This window comes from Oreochromis niloticus, linkage group LG8 (assembly GCF_001858045.2).
Source record: "Oreochromis niloticus isolate F11D_XX linkage group LG8, O_niloticus_UMD_NMBU, whole genome shotgun sequence".
Taxonomy (NCBI): Eukaryota; Metazoa; Chordata; class Actinopteri; order Cichliformes; family Cichlidae; genus Oreochromis; species Oreochromis niloticus.
The window spans coordinates 12,407,704-12,423,813 of record NC_031973.2 but is presented as its reverse complement, the minus strand read 5'-3'; the positions used below and the strand labels follow the sequence as shown (position 1 = coordinate 12,423,813).

The 16,110-nt window shown below is 38.2% G+C and overlaps 1 protein-coding gene across 5 annotated transcripts in view; it reads left to right on the top strand.

Moving 5' to 3' along the window:
• polr3a (polymerase (RNA) III (DNA directed) polypeptide A) overlaps window positions 1-16,110 on the top strand; it is a 25,090-nt gene extending 8,980 nt beyond the window's left edge. For all 5 annotated transcript variants that reach the window (XM_013269504.3, XM_005471366.4, XM_005471367.4 and 2 more), the window contains 15 exons: window positions 493-604; window positions 3,582-3,700; window positions 4,091-4,228; window positions 4,772-4,942; window positions 7,025-7,138; window positions 9,488-9,574; window positions 9,658-9,740; window positions 10,528-10,698; window positions 11,125-11,218; window positions 11,400-11,492; window positions 12,138-12,302; window positions 13,447-13,611; window positions 14,919-15,050; window positions 15,133-15,265; window positions 15,350-16,110. In XM_013269504.3, the coding sequence (XP_013124958.1) occupies window positions 493-604; window positions 3,582-3,700; window positions 4,091-4,228; window positions 4,772-4,942; window positions 7,025-7,138; window positions 9,488-9,574; window positions 9,658-9,740; window positions 10,528-10,698; window positions 11,125-11,218; window positions 11,400-11,492; window positions 12,138-12,302; window positions 13,447-13,611; window positions 14,919-15,050; window positions 15,133-15,265; window positions 15,350-15,498 (1,926 nt within the window). In that variant the 3' untranslated portion in view covers window positions 15,499-16,110. The remainder of the gene's footprint in view (window positions 1-492; window positions 605-3,581; window positions 3,701-4,090; window positions 4,229-4,771; window positions 4,943-7,024; window positions 7,139-9,487; window positions 9,575-9,657; window positions 9,741-10,527; window positions 10,699-11,124; window positions 11,219-11,399; window positions 11,493-12,137; window positions 12,303-13,446; window positions 13,612-14,918; window positions 15,051-15,132; window positions 15,266-15,349) is intronic.

Below are 16,110 nucleotides of genomic sequence, written 5' to 3'. Positions count from 1 at the left end.
TAATTTCTGTATCTCTCGTCTTTCCAATATTTCCTGTGTGCTTGCACCTTTTGTTCGATAAAAGGCACAAATACTTCCAAAATTGGTCAAGCTCTGAAATTGACTTGACGGTAGGCTGCACATTGGCAACAACTGACCTTAAATAAGATCTTCACTGACAGATGGTCATCATATCGCAGAGGGACCATTTCCAACGATGATCAATCCAATCATCGGGGTTCTCGTACACTGAGAGCAATGTGTTTGATTGGGCTGGGGTAGTTTTTGGAGAGTACAGCACGAAATCATCCAGTTTGTCTGTGGTAATGTTGAATACTGTGATTTGTTCTGTTCATATTTATAGGCTCAGAAAGTTTCACAAGTTTTCATTGAAGGTATTGAAGAAAAGGAAGTGTGATATGAAGTTTTTATTTTGTGTATAAGAGAAGAACAAAAAAGTATAGATGTTGCTGTGCCATCTTTCAAGATCATTTTGTGTGTGTTTGTTAAAAGGCTCTCATCTTGAAAGAGCTGTCCGTCATCAGAGACCGAGCTGGTAGTGCCTGTCTAAGGGAGCTGGACAAGAGCAACAGCCCTCTAATTATGGCTCTCTGTGGGTCCAAAGGTAAGCTAACTGGAAAGCAAACACAACAAATTGTAAAATCTTCATGTAAATGGTCGATGAAGGCGTTGCCGTGTCTACGTGCAGCTGAGAAAAAATGTTTTGAAGAGCTCTGAGACACAAAGTGGCTTCTTCTTGTTGTCAATACAATATTTACATGAAAGGATTTTTTTTTTTTTTTTAGCGCTTTGTAATGGTAAATAGGGAAGGACTTGACAAAGAGAAAAAAGAAAAACTGTAAGACAGGAACCAAAAGAGCCTGGTTGCATAATCAGATAATACTACAGGGTGGGCCATTTATATGGATACACCTTAATAAAATGGGAATGGTTGGTGATATTAAAGTCCTGTTTGTGGCACATTAGTGTATGTGAGGGGGCAAACTCCTCAAGATGGGTGGTGACCATGGTGGCCATTTAGAAGTCGGCCATCTTGGATACAACTTTTGTTTTTTCAATAGGAAGAGGGCCATGTGACACATCAAACTTATTGGTAATGTCACAAGAAAAACAATGGTGTGCTTTGTTTCAACGTAACTTTATTCGTTCATGAGTTATTTACAAGTTTCTGACCACTTATAAAATGTGTTCAATGTGCTGCCCATTGTGTTGGATTGTCAATGCAACCCTCTTCTCCCACTCTTCACACACTGATAGCAACACCGCAGGAGAAATGCCAGCACAGGCATCCAGTATCCGTAGTTTCAGGTGCTGCACATCTCATATCTTCACACCATAGACAATTGCCTTCAGATGACCCCAAAGATAAAAGTCTAAGGGGGTCAGATCGGGAGACCTCGGGGCCATTCAACTGGCCCACGACGACCAATCCACTTTCCAGGAAACTGTTCATTTAGGAATGCTCGGACCTGGCACCCATAATGTGGTGGTGCACCATCTTGCTGGAAAAACTCAGGGAACGTGCCAGCTTCAGTGCATAAAGAGGGAAACACATCATCATGTAGCAATTTCAAATATCCAGTGGCCTTGAGGTTTCCATTGATGAAGAATGGACCCACTATCGTTGTACCCCATATACCACACCAAACCATCACTTTTGTTGTTCCAACAGTCTTGGAGGGATCCATCCAATGTGGGTTAGTGTCAGACCAATAGCGGTGGTTTTGTTTGTTAACTTCACCATTCACATAAAAGTTTGCCTCATCACTGAACAAAATCTGCGTGAACTGAGGGTCCTGTTCCAATTTTTGTTTTGCCCATTCTGCAAATTCTGTGCGCCGATCTGAGTCACCCTCGTTGAGATGCTGCAGTAGCTGGAGTTTGTAAGGGTGCCATTTGTGAGTAGCTAATATACGCCGAAGGGATGTTCGACTAATGCCACTCCCCAGTGACATGCGGCGAGTGCTACGCTGTGGGCTCTTGCTGAATGAAGCTAGGACAGCCACTGATGTTTCTTCATTAGTGACAGTTTTCTTGCGTCCACATTTTGGCAAATCCAACACTGAACCAGTTTCACGAAACTTAGCAAGCAGTTTGCTAACTGTAGCATGGGAGATGGGTGGTCTCGTAGGGTGTCTTGCATTGAAATCTGCTGCAATGACCTGGTTACTGCGTTCACCAGATATCAACACAATTTCGATCCGCTCCTCACATGTTAACCTCTTCGACATGTCAATGGCTGTGAACAAAGAGAAACTTGTAAATAACTCATGAAAGAATAAAGTTACGTTGAAACAAAGCACACCATTGTTTTTCTTGTGACATTACCAATAAGTTTGATGTGTCACATGGCCCTCTTCCTATTGAAAAAACAAAAGTTGTATCCAAGATGGCCGACTTCTAAATGGCCACCATGGTCACCACCCATCTTGAGGAGTTTGCCCCCTCACATACACTAACGTGCCACAAACAGGACTTTAACATCACCAACCATTCCCATTTTATTAAGGTGTATCCATATAAATGGCCCACCCTGTACAACAGTCCCATTTTTGTCAGGCCTTTTAGCACTAAGAGACTTACAAGGACACTCAAGGACTCAAAGGACAAAAAGCTATTTTAGAGGCTTTACAGTTATGTGTATATTATGATTGAAAATTCATAATCATCGCTGCCAGAACAAGAAAACATCATCTTAACTCAAAGGCAATAAAGAAGTGAAATTTCCTCCATTCATATGCACTCTGAGCCTGATCGTACTGTCAGAAGACAATTTATGTTAACATACTTATACACCATAACAGCCAGGAATATGCTGGCAGTGTTGTCCATCAGCTACAGCATTCTAGTGAGGATGGCGTTGAAAGCTGGGCAGACACAGAAGTTTTATTAAACGTGTGATATGCTAACAGACACTGCATTTTAAATTACAGTTTTAATTGGCCTCACTCCACAGCCAGAATCTGCGACTGTTCTCTCTTCACAAATCAGCTACAAAAAATCACAAAGTGGAGCTCGCATTGAGCATAAATACGAGGCTCAAGGACACTTTTGTCCACTGCTGGCTCTAGTTGAGTGTTTTGTTTTTTTTTTTTTTGTTTTTTTTTCTTACTATATGATTTCAAACAAAGTCCAATATATTGGGTATTGCAGAGACAGCCATGGAAAAAATGACACACTTTGACTTCAAATAAAGTGTGTTCTTTGAGCACGTAGTCCTAATCTTTAATGTTTGAACTAACTTTAGTAGCATCAGTTACATTTAACATTTTATAACACTGTTATAATAGCCCTGCGTCACCATGTGAACAGGTGTGATTATTTTAATTGCATTAACAGATTCTCTGTTAATATTCTGGATGTAAGGTTGCTATATTTCTTGTTTGCATGACAAAATTCAGTAGGCTTGATAAGCTGTTAATAAAGACCGTTAAACTACAGTGTTTCTAGTTGATAGATTTTTCAGGGCTTGCCAAGCTGTTAAGTGCTACATTGGATGCTTTATTCTGTTTCTTCCATTTTCATTTTCTTGTTTGTTTAGTGTGTCTCACTTTTTCATCTGTCCCCCCTGTGTAACGCAGGATCCTTCATTAATATATCTCAGATGATTGCCTGTGTGGGCCAGCAGGCCATAAGCGGCTCTCGGGTACCTGATGGGTTTGAGAATCGCTCCCTGCCTCACTTTGAAAAACACTCAAAAGTAAGACCTTATTTATTTGTTGTAATTGCGTTGCTATGTATTCCTCAAGTGCCACTCATGTTGTAGTTCTGATCTGTTTTTTTGTGATTTATTAATCAGTTAAGTGTTGAGGCTTTGTTCTTGTAACTGGAAATTATATGCTACAAACTTTGGTGTTTGACTGTAGACCTGATGTGTTGCATCCAAGGCTCTGACACACTTTGGTTATTTAGTAGTATTGTGCTACCCCTGCATCCAATACTCCAAAAGCTTTCATCAGTTCTAGTCTCATCATGTTTAGTCTCTTTGCTTCTTTTTTTTTTTTTTCTGAGAAAATAACAGTGCAACTGGATAAGAGTTTCTTAGAGTACTCAATGCTCTGTTAATAGCTCACTGATGATTTCTCTACAGCTGCCTGCTGCTAAAGGGTTCGTGGCCGACAGCTTCTATTCTGGTTTGACGCCCACAGAGTTCTTCTTCCACACCATGGCTGGTCGAGAGGGTCTGGTGGACACTGCGGTGAAAACTGCAGAGACTGGGTACATGCAGGTAAGGCTTTTTGGGCCCATTTCTTTTGAGTCTTTTCACACAGTTCACTTCTGACGACTACTGCTGACACTGAATCGCTGCAGGTCTTTACTTTGTCCCCAGGACACCAGCATGTTTTTGTGTTCTATTTTCAATTTTTATTGATTTTTTTTTTTTTTTTTTCCCCCAGCAAATTTTCTATTGCACAAACTAATACTGCCTGTTTCAGTGTTTTTATTTATCCATGAGATCATATAAAATTGTGAAAGAAAAGGAAAAATGTCATCTCACATTCTCCTTACAGTACGTCATGTTAAAAAAGCCTAATTCCCATAATTTAATTTATTTTTTTAATCAGTCTAACTTTGCACATAAATATTAAGATTTCATAGTATTTAATATTATTATATAATAATATCTGGAGCACTTTCATCATAGCTAATTAGAGTTTCTTATTCATTTACCTGGACTGTGGTTGCATACTCATAGTGCAGTGCTGATGCAGTTTGCAGTTCCATTGCATGTGTCAGTGTCATATTATTTTGTGTTGTTTCTCTGTAATAGAGGCGTCTGGTGAAGTCTCTGGAGGATTTGTGCTCACAGTATGACCTCACAGTACGCAGTTCAACAGGCGACATCATCCAGTTCATTTATGGTGGTGATGGCCTGGACCCCGCTGCAATGGAGGGGAAGGATGAGCCACTGGAGTTTAAGAGAGTCCTGGACAACATTCGGGTGAGTTAATCAGAAATTGACAGCTTGACAAGCAGTTTTTGTAGTCTTACTCATTTTTAGTATGAAACACACCAAATGCACTAAAATATATGTGAACCAGAGTAGAAGCTAATTTCTTCAGCCTTAAAATAACCCTTACTCTTTGTTGCTGTTGCAGTCACATTTTACTGTAATATTTGCCAGTTTCATATAGTTGAACTTTCATAAATTGTTTATAGTTATAGTTTGCCTTTTAAAAGTTCTCCTTATGTCAGTTGGTTTATTTCAAGGAGTAATTTTAAGATGGAAAAGCCGTGAGAAGCCACTTACTCTGGATAAACAAGAGTCCTTCTCATTTATCTTCCTAGCTGACGGTAAAGCTAAAAAGTTCAGTGCAGGAATTAGTGGGGTAGAAAAGGCGTAAGCACGTCCCAGCCTTTAGAATCTCAATCTGATACGTGTTGATGATTTCATGCGTTTATATAAGCAGTGATACGATATATGTAATGTAACCTTTAATTGTTTTGCCTTGATGCATGCTCATCCCCAATTAAGGAAATCCCAAAAAGTTGATTCTGTTCATCTTTACATTTCATCACTCGTCCTTTAGATGAGTAACGAAATGTTTCTCCTACTAAAAAAGCTACGTCCAGATGAACGGATTCAACTTTCTGGGACCTTATTGTTTTATTTTATTGTATGTAATGTGTTACTACTTCCAGAAGATGGCAGTAATGTACCCACAGGTTACCACAGAAAAACATCTTGCTAATTACGAGTTATCTGTTTAAAAAGCCTGGTACTTTGATGTTATAGGCTACTATACAGACAAAAGTGAAACGCAAACCCAAATACTATGACAGAAAATGTTTATCAAAGTCCTTCAAGTAATGAAAAAACGTCTTGCACTGAGATAAAGGGCAAACTATGTAAAGGTAACAGATGGGCTGTGGTCATGTGGCACTAGTCTGATCTCTGTTCTCCAAACCTTGACTGTGCAGGTAATTTGTTACCACCTTGTGGCCAATTGGGTGTTACACAAACTAAAGGCTCAACTGACCACTTGAATTCAGCGAATTAGCTGAGACTCCACCCACTAAACATTGTAACTCCAGGGTACAAGAACCCAACGTAATGTCGGCCATAGTGTAAACTCTGAGACTTCAAAATGATTCCACAAAGCAGTGGATGTACATTGGCTACGTCCATCTTTTATGTGTACTAGACAAAGCTGTGTCTCAAAAAGCAAACAGTTTAATTAAAAAGGCACATTTTATGGTTTGGACTACTGGTTTTGTTCAGCAGTACTGAAGCCATTTAAATATTAAAATGTTGCTGTTTTCTTTTCCTGCTACTGTAAACAGTCTGCTTTTGAGCTGGAGAGGCAAAAAACAAACAGCTGAGTAGTCGAAATTGCAGCCAACTAATTTCTTACTAACATATTTTTCATCATTTCTGACCTTGTATTTGTTTAAAATGACTCAAGTCAGTTTACTCTGTGGGAAGGCAGTTTAGCGAGCAGAGAATTTTTGAACTGACCTGTAGGATTAACGATTAATTGCTCTATTCACCGTCAGGTCATGTCTCATGTGTACACAATCTGCTGCTTGTCATTGAGGTTAAAAGCGTTGTTGTTTTTCTGAAATCACATTCTAAGATCCAAATAGAAAGCACAAGCTTGCAGCATTAGAGGATCCATATCTCTTAAACTAGGTCTTTTTTAACTAGGATAACCAGCAGAGAACAAATACAGCTTTTTATCAGTAATATTTAAAATAATTATGATAATTTAATGAGTTTAATACATTTAATATGAATCTGTTACTGGAAAGGTGTTCTGATTTGACCAGCTCTTTCCCAAGGGCTGTGCAGTCTGTAGACAGATTTTTAAAGGAGCTTGAATAAATATGAAATAATTAGAGTGGCTGTCTTTTAGATATTATATGCTCAAAGCACTGACCCTTAAACTGGGACAGAATGTATATAGTACATTTTCTTCATGTTCACTTTGAAGCATTTTCAGCTGCTATTAATATCAACCATCATGAGCTTTTTACAGCTGAACTGTGAGTGAGTGCTTCTGATCTTCTCTGTTCCTCCCAGGCGGTCTACACGTGTCCAGATGAACCTGCACTGAGTCAAAATGAGCTGGTCCTCACTGCAGACGCTATCATGAAGAGAGCTGACTTCTTATGCTGTAGAGACAGCTTCTTGGAGGTAAACCCATCACAGTATTTGGTTAACAAAGTTGTATAGATTTTGTTAATTAGGAAAATAATTATTTGAAGTTTCACAATTTAAAAAAAAAAAAAAGTTTTTTTAAACATTTTGGTAGTTGTAGTGCTAAATAAAAGCTTATTATGGCATAGCTTATTATGAATAGAGTTTCAAGTGAAACTGATTCACAGTGAGCTTAGTGGTTATATTCGATGTTTAGTTAATGAGCAGAAAATAATTCTCTCGAAAATAAATTTGCAGTAATCATATTTCTGATGATGTAGAAGAAAATAGTGGATAACATTTTATTGACGCTTACAGGCAGCAGCGTTTATAAGTGCAAGCTCATTTTCCATTCTCCTTTTCCAGTGAGCTGTCAGTCGTGACAGACTACCTAAATCTACTGAAACAAGGTGCCAGCACCAGCAGCGTTATAGTGCAATAATAGTGACACAGCATAAGGCAAAAATAAGCACTAAAGTAGCTAGGTAGTGTTTTTCTTGGGAATTGTAAATCATGACTACTTACCACTTTTCTGCCATGTAACTGCAGCAGTAACTTCCATCCATCCTTGGCTTTTGCACCACCCGATTTAGTCATTTGGGTCACATATCACTAGCTTGTAGTCTGTGATGGAACAAATTTGTTTCCACCTTTAGCGAGAACAGGTTACTTGCGTATTTTACAAAGTATTATGCTTAGTTGGAGTTTCTTGAAGAAGCTCCCTTTTAGGTACCAAGTTATTATCAGAGGCTGACACATAACTGTTATTCGCAGACATGCCTGAGGTTGTGCACTAGGCAAATGGCCTTGCTATAGCACTAATATCATGATATGACAGTTTTAAATGAATAAACATAAGAATTTATGTTGGTATTATGGTGGATCGATATGATATAACACAGCGCGTAGAGGCCACAATATCAAATACACTGAGATGAAAATTCAAAATAAGCTACAACAAACTGTGTTTTTTATTTAGGGTATGAGAGGCTAAGAGTATGTTTTTATTTATTTATTTTTGTTTTGTTTTTTGTTAGTAAAATATAGCACATATCAGATCTTTGGTTGAAAAGGAAGACTGATAATACTTGTCCTTTGTAGTCTGTGCTTAGAGGAGTCGGACGGTTGGAATGAGTCAAGCGTGCCAAATCATTTAAACTGCTCTGCAGCCAGGTGTAACCCTATAAGACAAAATGAATCAATATGTCGATCAGTTATTAAATCATTCACTGTTGGAAGTGAGAGGGAAAGCTAATATTTAACAGCCTGAGTCTTTAAAAAATGAAGTATTCTCCAGAAAAAGCTGAAAAGTAGTTTTTACCAAATGATACCAAACCAGAATGCATAATTAATTTGTTGTGGACTAACCGAATAATTCATTTAGTGCCTTTGTGAGTCTTGTTTTATTCTTTATTCATTTATTACGGCCTTCTGTGCAAATATCAATGTAATTTTAGTGGGATTGAAACATAAAGAAGTTATTATAGGATTTGGTATTAGGACAAATGATTGTGAATAACAGCAATCATAATAGTGAGTGTTTTAGATTATTTTGACAATTCGAAAAGTTTTGCTGTTTAAAATGTATGATTATTGTCGATAATACATTTTATTGATGAAACTTCAGTTTATTTTCGGGGCCATCATTAATTTAAGAATCTGATTTACTCAGCGAATAGAAAATGTATTTCGCCTCCTGCGGCCATGGTGCACCGCTACCACAAACTAACCACACAATAAAAAATCGATTCAGCTCACTTGGGCTTCAGTACCCTTTGACAGTATTAAAACTAAAAAGAGAAGCAAAAATGAATATACAAGCTAATTAGATGTTCCCTTATAAAATGGTTGTCATGGATATAGTTACATTTTTTTTTTAAATTAAATACAGAGACATGCTGTCATCTAAACCCAAAGCCAGCTGCATGCAGTTAATGGGTTTTCTGATGGTAACAAACACGACTCTTTTCCCTTTTATGAAGGAATTAACTGACACAGGCGCAGAGAAGTACCTGGAGGTACAGTTATCAAGCATGCGGTGAATTTTGAATGGCGTGTCAGTGAGAACTGGAACAGATAAATCATTAATGGAATAATCCTGCTGATGCTGTTGTATAATAGAACAGCGCCTGATGTTGTTCTGTACTGATTTTCCAACATCTGATTGCTCATTTTAAAGTGTTGCTGATGTTTAAAAACAAAGACTTGTCAGTATGTTTTACTGGGCGCTTGAATTCTCCACTGCTTAACAGTTTGTGATTTCTAACAGCTGCATGACAGCCACATTTGTTGTTGAGGATATGTTTGAGTTTGGAGGTGCAATTTATTCTCTTCTCTCTACTTTAGGAGATAAAGAAATTCATTAAGAGCGTTTCAGAAAGGATCAAGAAGACTAGAGACAAGTACGGCATCAATGACAATGGGACTAGTGAGGTAGGTGTCGCGTGAGGCTTAACAAACTTCAGCCTCACAGCATTTGAATCCTAATTGCTAATCTTTCTGTCTTGTATTTACAGCCAAAGGTTCTTTATCAGCTGGATCGTGTAACTCCTACCCAGCTGGAGAAGTTTCTTGAAACCTGCAGAGACAAATACATGAGGTACAAGACTCCTATCCAAGTCTGAGGCTTGTTATTTTTGTTTCTCAGCTTCATCTGTCCATCCATCCCCCCATTATGTAACCACAGAGCCAAAAATTGTTGATCTTTGGTTTTTAATGATAAAAAATGTCCCTGTTACTACATACGCAGCCCAAAATACAAAGAACAATTGAGAGGAAATGTGTAATCAATTCCGATTGTGCTCCAAAAAGCTTTAAAGTAGTTGAAGCTGGGGAGGAATGTTCAGCTCATCTATTTTAAGAAAATGAAAAGGCAATGCAACAAACACTTAGAAGTGTACTGAAAGATTTATTGAAAGTTTGGTAAGGATGTGGAGTTGCCAGAAATTTTCACTCAAAACCAAACTATAATGGTTGTACTAGAGAAAAAGTCAGAAGGCTTTATGCCATCAGAAACCGTGCAGGCTTCTGGTAATTCATCCAATACTTGTTGAGAAATTTAATCTGCACCACTGTGATGGAAGGAGTGACTGGCCATCATTGTTCCTGTGACAGCACTGCGCTAAACTCTGCCGGAGCTTGAAATAGCGTGCTGTGTTAACCATGTTTTTTGTGATTTCTGAATCTAGAATCAGCCTAGGGTTAAGATTTAATTTATTTTTTTAAGTGGTTGACTTTGTTTCCCAAATGATCATTCATCTTTTCTGAGAGCTGTTAAAATGACAATAGTTTAAGTGCAACTCCAATTTCACTTGTCAGTTTGATGAAAGCTGATTCGGCTTAGAGACGCCGTCTTGTAATATTATTTTTTTTTCGTTTCTCGATAGAGCTCAGATGGAGCCAGGATCAGCAGTTGGGGCCCTTTGTGCCCAGAGCATTGGAGAGCCGGGTACTCAAATGACACTAAAAACCTTTCACTTTGCTGGTGTTGCATCAATGAATATCACTCTAGGAGTGCCTCGCATCAAAGAAATCATCAACGCCTCCAAGAACATCAGGTATGATATTCAATTATAGAGACGTCTCGTTATATTCCCTCTGTCATTTGCGCCGAGGACGAAAAGACAAATATACCTCACAATTCAAAGTTGGCCATGGGCTTTGTCTTGATGTCTTTGAAACATCGCTGAAAATTACTGCTGCAAGATGGAGTAAGAACGATTTCAAGACCTCCGCCTTCCTGAATGGAAGAAATTCTTATGTTTGACATTTACTGTCAGACGTCACTGCTGAGTTTTGCAGCTCTAAAGCTGCCTATTCCACTTTTATTGAGAGAATATATTTGATGACTTGCTTCAATCCATGGCTTACACACAGAATTAGAGCAGTTAGCAGAGTGAGCTATGCTTGCCCATGGTGTTTTGTGTCACAGTAATGAATACATTCCTAATTTGTTTTGAATAATCTATTGAAAATCCACTCAGCACTCCTATAATCACGGCTCATTTGGATGTGGAAGATGATGCTGACTTTGCCAGGCTGGTGAAGGGGAGAATTGAGAAGACTCTTCTAGGAGAGGTAACCATAACCAATCAGATCTCCCCCCCCCCCCCCCCCCCCTTTTATTAACAAATCAAAGCTTTGAAATCATTAATAAGGGATATCAATGGTTCAAGTAGAGGTGTTGTTTAAAAAAAAAAAGAAAGGAACAAGCTGTACAGAGCTGTAATAAGGTAGGTTCTCATTTTGTTCTTTACAGATTTCTGAGTACATAGAAGAGGTTTTCCTTCCAGATGACTGTTTCATCTTGGTGAAGCTGTCACTGGAGAGAATAAGACTGCTGCGACTGGAGGTACCACAACTTTATTACCTTTACTCCCGCTTTGTGTGAACATCTCAGACACTTCCCCCTCCTTTCACACCTCTACATTAGTTCTGAATTAGTGCACCTGGGATATTAATCTATAGTTTTAATTGTCATTTTTCGTAAGCTGTGATGCCGTTGTGCTTGTATAAGTAAGTATGAGGCCTGGGAACTCGGGGATACTGTTAAAACGGACTGTCCAGCGCTGCTTAGACTTCATTGTATCCTCATTTCTACTATTTTTAGCTCTCAATTATATTTGAGGAAGAAATAATGTTAATTTTTATACCTTCAAGGTTGATTTCAGGATGTAATTCATCCTCTGTATTTTCAGTACATGTTGGGGTTTTGGTTGAACTGCTTTAGGATAAGGGAAAATGAAAACATATATTTTTATACTCTCCTTTTTGCTTTATTTGAGGTTACAGACAAGTCTGCATAGCTTAAGAACACTGAATTCTTTGTTTTCTTTACCTACTAAAATATGATAACACTGCATTTCTTTAATAGTAGCAGCTACAGCACAGTGCTCTGACACATGAGTGTCTGCAGGTTAAAGATAAGTGCATTTTGTGCGGCGTGGAAAAGAAAACAAGCTTTGCCTTTGATTTCTCGTCTCTCGTCTCTTCTCAGGTAAATGCAGAAACGGTGCGTTACTCCATCTGCATGTCTAAACTGCGAGTCAAACCTGCAGACATCGCTGTACACGGGGAGGCGGTGGTGTGCGTGTCTCCTCGAGAGAACAGCAAAAGCTCCATGTACTATGTGCTGCAGTCACTAAAAGGAGAACTTCCCAAGGTGAGAATGTCACGTGTGCAGTGGTTGTTTTCTTTTGTGCATACATGCTTTCTGTGTGCAAATTGAATTCAAGGTCAAGGCCAGTCAGGGCTTCTTACCTATGGAAAATTCATATTTAGATAGCACAAATGCTGCATTGTGATTTCTGCCAATGTCTGAGAATACTGTATGGATGCGGAGCAGCATAACACTTCACTGTTTACTTAAGCTACTTCCTAAGCAATCTGTAGTGATAAATATGGAGTGTGTGAGGTGTGCAGATTTTAAGTCACTGAATGGCAAATTTGTTCCTTTGTGATACTGGGCTTTATAAAATACACTGAATTACCTTTCATAGGTAAAGTGAGCAGTAGTTTAATTGTTCTGTTCAATAAAATATTTAAGACTGCGTTGCTGTGAAGCCAGGGCACTCATTTTCACTGCTTTATTTTTATTCTTTCACTCTGGTTTAAGCACAAAGTCATGCAACGTTACTCCAGTAAAGTATATTTATTGTGTTCTTGGCCTTGGTGGAAACCTTTAGTTCATCCTCTATTTAAGAGCAAACATCAAGTTTATTTTCTCTGCCTTCCTCCTTCCCTTTGAGCTGACTTTCTTATCATTGGCTTACCCTTGTAAACAGATAGTCTGAACAGCAGGTGGGGAAGGCTGCTGTGAAAGTGATAACCATATTAAAACTTTAACATAAAGTGTATTATATTTCATATTTAATATCATATCTTGGGTTTTTGAGGGCCCTACGTCATCAGTGTGATTATTTATGAACCCTAACTTTGACCCCCATTATGTTTTTGAGAAATAAATGGACCCATAAAACCCATTTATGCATTTAATTCCATTGTTGATGTTGTTATTGTGTTGTTTTGTTTCTTTGTTTTTACCTGAAGGCTCAATAAACTCCTCAGTTTAAAAAGATAAATACATAATTGAATTTTTTGGCCGTTATTTCCGTTATTATCCGCTCTCTGTGACATAAATAGAACTCTGCTGGCCAAGTTTAATATGCCACTGTGAATGTATGACAGAAAATACTTTTCAGTACATGTTCTGAACTGTTTAATGCTTAGAGTGCACTCAAAGCAGGGATAACATGGAGTCCTGTCTATTTTCTTGTCTTAACTGTTTGCACTTACTCACTTGAAAGGTGGTGGTTCAAGGGATACCGGAGGTTGCCAGAGCTGTCATTCATATTGACGAACAGAGCAGCAAGAGTAAGTACAAACTCCTGGTGGAGGGGGACAACCTGAGAGCGGTTATGGCGACACATGGCGTGAACGGAAGTAGGACCACTTCAAACAATACGTATGAGGTATGAGTGTTTTTTGTTTTGTTTTTTTCCCCACGGTCGCAAATGATTGTGTATCATACATTTTTATTGATATAAAAAAAAAAAAAGAATGGGGGTGCACATGTTTTTGTGAATTTTCTCTTATCCAAACAGGAAGCTCAAAGTATACATACAGGCTCAAATATATACACAGGCTTGTATATATAACCTTTTGTTATTTTACCAAATAACCTTTGGTAAAATTGCATCTTTACCACAATTTTGGCTGAATATCTGCCCACTCTTGGGAGAATTGGTAGAGTTGATTGAAATTGGTTGGTTTCCTGCACAGACCCTACGTTTAAGCACAGTTTAGAAATTACAGACCCAGCACATTATGCCGCCAGAACCATGCCTGTCAGCTTTTACAGCACTCTTTGATTTTCTCGTTGTTGGAATGGTTAAATGCTCAGACATGGGTGCTTGTGTGCCCAATTCTTTTTGTTTTTAAAGTCATTAAAGATGTGTGTTGAACACTTATTTACCCTGGAAAAATAGCAAGTGAAACAAATTATTAGAAGCCCAAAATTGCCATGCTATTCATTCCCATGATGAGAGTAGGATCACTCTGAAAATCCAAGCTGAATTTTTTTATAACAACAACAAAAAAAGCCTTAACTGCAAAACTGAAGCATTAACATTTTGGCTGTCATTGATGGGCAAAAACATTTGCACAGTTTTTCATTCACTTTTAATTAATTGTCATCATGTTTGTATCTAATATTGTCCCTAAGTGTTATCGTTTGGTTAGAAAGGCTCATTAAGTTTTTCTTGTTATATGATACAAGTTAAAAATTAATTAACAAAGATACAAGCTAAGCAAAGCTAGTTTAACAGTATTTCAGCTTAGATCAGCTCTCACTACTTTGCATTAATGCTTTTACCTAACAACACAAAGCCTGGTCCATGAGACAGGCTGTGAGACAAAAGGACTCGAAGAGAGCTGGAAGTTGCTGCTGCTGCTACACTGAGTATTCAGCCATGTCCTTGAAGGCTGGCAGTTTTTTATATCTCCATCACTCAAATGGAGCACTAAGTTTTCTAATACATGCAGTCCTGTGTGTTTAAAATAAATAAATGAATTTTTTCGATGGAACCTGTTGGCTCAAAGTGTATGAAAAACGGACACGTTTTAACATGTCAACTGTTAAAAAGGAAGGAAAACAATTGCATAAATGATCACGCCAGCTGAAGTAGCTGAGAACACTTAAATTGGCTGTGGGGAGTCTGCACCAGGGCTTTTTAAAATGTGTTTATTTTTTAAACAAGCTTTTCTGTGCACTTGATAGGTCGAGAAGACCTTGGGCATTGAGGCTGCTAGATCCACAATCATAAATGAGATTCAGTACACCATGGTGAACCACGGAATGAGCATTGACCGACGTCACGTCATGCTTCTTGCAGATCTCATGTCCTATAAGGTAAGAACCGCAGATCTACATACATTAATATCCTTTTATCTCCTTGTAGGGGAACTAATTTAACCATCTTCTATCCATAAAGGGTGAGATCCTGGGAATCACCAGGTTTGGTTTAGCAAAAATGAAGGAGAGTGTCCTCATGCTGGCTTCTTTTGAGAAGACAGCCGATCATCTCTTTGATGCTGCCTATTTTGGACAGAAGGACTCAGTTTGTGGTAAACTGCTGTTTCATCTGCATAATGAAATTGATCTTCGTGACTTGACTGGCCTGTTAACATCCCCCTGTGTTCCTGTTTCAGGTGTGTCTGAGTGTATCATCATGGGGATTCCAATGAATATTGGAACAGGACTGTTTAAACTGCTGCACAAGGCTGACAGAGACCCCTCTCCAGTCAAAAGGCCTCTCCTCTTTGACAATCCAGACTTCCATTTACCTTTGATCACATAGCATCAAAGGACAACACAGCAGGGATGTTTCAAGGTTTTTTTTCATAGCTAACAAATATTATCTTCAACTAGTACAGAAGTGCCTGCCAATGTGTCACATCATTTTCTGTTTGGGGATTTAACAGAAAATGGGATTGCGTATTTTTGTTGGTTGATAAACTGTGAGAAGACTGAATTTCATTTTAAAAAACTAGCAGCGCTCCAGATAGAATTACTTATTTAAGTTACATTTTGGGTAACAGCAAAAATAGCAAAAATTTAAACACTTTAAAGTCATAAACTTGTGTTCCTGCACTGATCACACTGTGAAAAACATTGTTATAAACAGGTGTCTCGCTAACATGAGAAAGATTACCTCTTAATTATGAAGCAGAATGGATTTCTTCTGTGCTGGTACTTAGTTTTGCATAATGTATGAACTGCTTGCATCTTAGTGTTGCAGCTTCTCCCACATTGCAAAGCTCATATTTTGCTGTTTGACATTTTTATTGGGTTTATTTTTTCTTCAACATTCAGTTCAAGAGAAGTTCAGTTTGTTCATCTTTTTACATCTTGTAAGAAACCTGTTCTTATAATAATGTAAATAATGTAATAAATAAATTACTCAAAGCTA